The sequence below is a fragment of the Clytia hemisphaerica genome, unplaced genomic scaffold (assembly GCF_902728285.1).
Source record: "Clytia hemisphaerica strain Z4C2 unplaced genomic scaffold, Clytia hemisphaerica genome assembly, whole genome shotgun sequence".
In the NCBI taxonomy this organism is placed as follows: domain Eukaryota; kingdom Metazoa; phylum Cnidaria; class Hydrozoa; order Leptothecata; family Clytiidae; genus Clytia; species Clytia hemisphaerica.
This window is the reverse complement of record NW_027103716.1, coordinates 562,889-567,336: the sequence shown is the minus strand read 5'-3', so window position 1 is coordinate 567,336 and position 4,448 is coordinate 562,889. Positions and strand designations below refer to the sequence as shown.

The following is a 4,448-nucleotide window of genomic DNA, read 5'->3' as shown; positions in this document are numbered from 1 at the left end:
CCCCCTTAGCAAGCTAGCCCCCAGTATTTTTTGAAAAATACAGCCCCCAATCAAGCAAAAATAGTTTAGCCCCCCCCCTAAGCTCAGGGGGTGCATTCTATGTTGGATTGATGCCACTGCTTGAGATCCTTCAAGAAGATTTGACAAGGAGTTAAAAATGCTGCATATGCTGACTACCTCGCCGGCACTGGGAACTCCTAGGACCATAAAATGCTGAGTGGGTAGTGGCCTTAAACTCCCTTAAAGTAGATGGGAAACGATCATTAAGGGACCGACACTACAATGAGAATACAGTTTATCTCCATATATTCCTAGAAACTTTAAATAAACCAAAAATAATAGTATTTGTGTATGTAATGAAAAAGGTAAGCGTGCTATATAGAAATCCTACTGGAAAATTTGACCAAATTTTGCCCTCAGTGGGAAAAGACCCTGCAATTAAAGCTCCACCTGAAAGTTGACTTTGTTTTCATCCACATTCAAATGCAATGGAAAAAATTTACTTCAAAACCATCCCCATCGGTTGTTTTGACCTGATAAAAAAACTCTATCCACATTGGGATTTTGATAGAAATTTTCGTTCACATTTAGTGCAGAAGTTCCACCGGGGCTGTGAAAGAGAGGTGTAATATCTTAATATCGAAATAAATCTACAAAAAAATATTAACGACACTTAATAAGAAATGCCAGTTTTTTCTTCTATCCATTCCAAAACTTCAGTGACTCGACCATAGACTCCAGGGTATTGAGCATCCGCGCACCCAAAGCCCCAAGATGTGACACCCCAAAGGTACCATTTTTTAGTATGACCCTGTTGCACTGGACACTGTAATGGTCCACCGCTGTCGCCTTGGCATGAGTCGGTACCGCCTTGTGGAACGCCAGCGCAGAACATACTATTATTGATTCTATCACGTTTTTTTTCATAGTCGTAATAAAATCGTTTGCAATCTGACTGTTTGTAAACTTGAACTCCTGCTTCTTTTAAAATCTAAAGAAAAAAAAAATTTTCATAATTAAAGATGAGAGCAATTCAATATTGGTTTGACTAATCCTGAGATTCTAAAAACGACAAGAATAATTTAGCTCTATAAGTAAAATATTTTGCCCAAGATCAATCTACTCCACCTCGCTTCAACTGATAGATAAGCTGTCATCTCGGGCTCTGAAATTCGAAAAAACAGTAGACAAAGAAACACATACATCACTTCCTTGCTCATTTATATGGATCATTCCCCATCCAGTAATTTGGCACGTCTGTCCTTCAAAATGTGTTTTGTCATGTTGAAATTTCTTTGGTAGACAAATGGTGCGAACTGTGTCTGTTATTTCTGCTTCTGTTTCCAGTTCGAGAAGAGCAAAATCGTGACTAGGCGGTCCTGTCTTATATTTTTCATGGTTGATTATTCGCTTCACTTTTATTCGTTGCTCTCCAAATTCATTTCGTTCACTTAATGTGTGCTCTCCTATAATATGTCGAAAAAAAGAGCTCAGGGTTAATGAAACTGTTCTGATATTTTCGCTATATTTCGCCCCCTATCATCTGGGCATTGATTTTGATGATTGACTTGTTTTAAGCACTCTGATTTCATTGTTTGTTAATATCGGAAACAAAAGTTTTTGTTGTTTAAAGATGACCCGAATGGACGAAGATGGGTTACACAGTTTATGCTGAGCCACGTTTTATTAAATTTCAAAACATTAAGTCTATCGAATCTCAAGACGGAATGATACACTTTATTACTTAAAGAAAATTCTACTTCATTGCGAAATTAAATCTAACATGTTTGCACACTTTCCAAGCAGGATATTCCATTGTTCATTGTCTTCACACAATTATGAGGTAACAAAAAATAATCATTGCTCCTTACCAAGTACAAGATCAATACTGCGGGCATATGTTGAGTCGGTACAATGGGCAGCGGTCAATACCCATTTTTTATGAATCAAGGTTCCGCCACACGAATAGCTTTTGTTGTCCGTATAATCCACATAAACAAAATAGACCTATTCAAGAAAGCAAAGAAATGAAAATATTTGATTCTGTTTGTGTATTTTAACAAAAACCAACCAAAAGTGGCCTAATTCTTAAGAAGCTTTTAGAAAAATAATAACTTTACTTTTCACTTTATTTTCAGGGTAAAAAAGCCTTAACTCACACCAGTTTAGGGCAAAAAAGTCCTGAAGTCCAGAATGGAAACAATTTTGGACTAATGGCTTTTCTAACACAGAAATATTTGTTGATAAATATTAATATAAATAAATATATAAATGGTTTTTCAGGTTTTAAGGAAAAATAATTTAAAGTCGATTTTCTCAAAACAGCAAAAATGGACTTAAAGTTTTTTTATTTTGATGCGATGAATTTATTGACATAAATTCTGAATTACATTTTTCCGGACATGCTATCATGATGCTATAAAGTTCAGTTCAAAATCCTTACCTGCCAAGGCCATTCCCCTTTCTTAGCATTTTGACCACCAACGATACGATTCTGACTATGCGAGCTGACTCCACATTCTAAAACAATAAATTGCGTCCGGGTTTTAAGATATTTATATTTTTCAAAAATTTTAGTTTTAAATGTTTTTTGAACAAGAAGAAAGCAAGAAGAAGAAAGACCTATAAAGGTTTCCAGGTTGACTAATTTGAGTAACTTTCTCATTACAGATGCAAAGTATTGAGCTGCATAAACTCTTTTATTTCGATCGTTCGACCCCAAAACTAATTAAAAAAAAACAACCAATGTCAAAAGCTTACTAGGCTCATCAGGATTGGAAGTTGAAATGATCTCAGCATATTCAAAATCAGATGGGGCAGTAAAACAGGGTTCATGGAAATCTTTTGGTGCAGTTTTTGAACTCTCCTTTGAGAGATAGCAGTCGTATGATTCTCTTTGGTAATCAACAGACTTGCATTCTGATACAGCTTCACATTTTACTTGGCAATCCTTCAAATTGAATTGGTTCTCCAAAACGCGCATGTTTTGATGTCCTGACATGCACGCCATCTTTTTTGGTCCCCAGTCTTTTTTCAATACTAGAAATATTTTGCAAAAGGGAAAAGTAGGTTTAGTAGGAGTCTCGTATTTCTATATACAATGATAACTTTGTGAACAACTTTTCTAAGTGTCACTTTGTGGAGATCGTCACATGTCTGACATTCTCAAACTTCATACCCCCTCCGTAAAAATGTCATTGTGCCAGACTTTTTTAACAATACTTAAATCAGAAGTAAAAATTACTTTCGTTGAGAAATGAGATGCTGTTTAAAAGTCTGTGGTTCTATACCAGCTGTTCTACAGTATTATGGCATAACAGTATAAATTCTATCAGAACATTTTTGCTAGGATAACAAAAAAAAAACAATACTAACCTATTATTTCGGAATATTGAAAATTGTTGGGCTGATCATAACAAGGTTGGTGAAAAGCATGAGGTGCAGTTTTGGAATTCTGGTTTGAAAGTAAGCATATGTTGTTATTGTTGTTATAATCCACAGATTTGCACCCATTCGTTTCTTCGCATTTCAACATACAATGATAGATACTCGATATTTGTTGAAACTTATGACTGTTATGTTTCTTGATACATGCATACCTCACTGATGTCCATGATTCCTGGAAGGCTAGAATGAAAATTATAAATATAATCTTGGGAAATTATTGGCTAGCAGGTACAATCGGTGGCTAAGATGTTTGTAAATAAATAACCCTGTTAAAAAAATTCTTTAAGTGACCAGATTTTGTTTAGAAGATAGGATCGTTGAATATTGTGCTAATGATGACATTAGACAAGATCTTATTCTTTGAAATCCTTATAACTTATTATACCTGAACATCCAAAAATTGTTAATGACGCGATGGACAGAACTGACAATAAAAGGTGCTTCATGATTCTTGATCAGTTTGCGACTTGGTTTTGAATCAATGACATGCTTGGCTGTAAAAGCATCAACTTTTTTTATACTCTTGCTTAGCCACGAGACAATGCTTTTTGTTTTTGTACAAATCTCATGTAAAAGGCTAAACTTGTTTGTCGGCAAGAACAAGTAATACTTAATCAATAAATTTGTTCATGTACACGTTAATTGGTTCGTTAAGGGATTGCCCAATATTTTTTGTCCGAAAAACAGCGACCATACAAGACTAACTTTAATACAATAAAATGCAAACGACATAATCCGATCCAAGGTATATGTTGTTTCATTAGATACAGGCTCGGTTTAAAAATTCTGTTGACAAGGCACTATGAAAAAATAATTAAATAGAAGGGTTGTGGACGGGACGACAGGATTTCTTGCCCTTAAAAGGCTGATCAAAAACAAAGCGATCGTCTTTACGGTCTTTACTTTAATAATCTCGTTCGATAGTCATAAACATCACACGGATGATAATTTTCTCTTATTGATGTAAATTCTGTCCTTTCGTCAATTATGAAGAGTTTACC

At 35.0% G+C, this 4,448-nt stretch overlaps 1 protein-coding gene across 1 annotated transcript; it reads right to left on the bottom strand.

Annotated features, from left to right (window-relative positions):
* Positions 1-299: 299 nt before the first annotated feature.
* Positions 300-3,944, bottom strand: LOC136804279 (trypsin 5G1-like). The gene is made up of 7 exons (XM_067060987.1): positions 3,833-3,944; positions 3,376-3,627; positions 2,761-3,039; positions 2,444-2,520; positions 1,872-2,007; positions 1,204-1,466; positions 300-991 (listed from the first exon to the last, which is right to left on the bottom strand). Exons 1-7 carry the CDS (start codon positions 3,891-3,893, stop codon positions 674-676), a joined length of 1,386 nt encoding a protein of 461 aa, XP_066917088.1. The 5' UTR covers positions 3,894-3,944; the 3' UTR covers positions 300-673.
* Between the last annotated feature and the right edge of the window lie 504 nt (positions 3,945-4,448).

Bases quoted from the DNA above. Each gene is read 5' to 3' on its own strand.
- LOC136804279 (XM_067060987.1), bottom strand. From the start codon at position 3,893: ATGAAGCACCTTTTATTGTCAGTTCTGTCCATCGCGTCATTAACAATT. The intron at 3,040-3,375 runs GTTAGTATTGTT...AAATATTTCTAG, and splicing joins TCAATATTCCGAAATAATAG to TATTGAAAAAAGACTGGGGA. The intron at 992-1,203 runs GTATGTGTTTCT...TTTTTTCTTTAG, and splicing joins TAAATGAGCAAGGAAGTGAT to ATTTTAAAAGAAGCAGGAGT.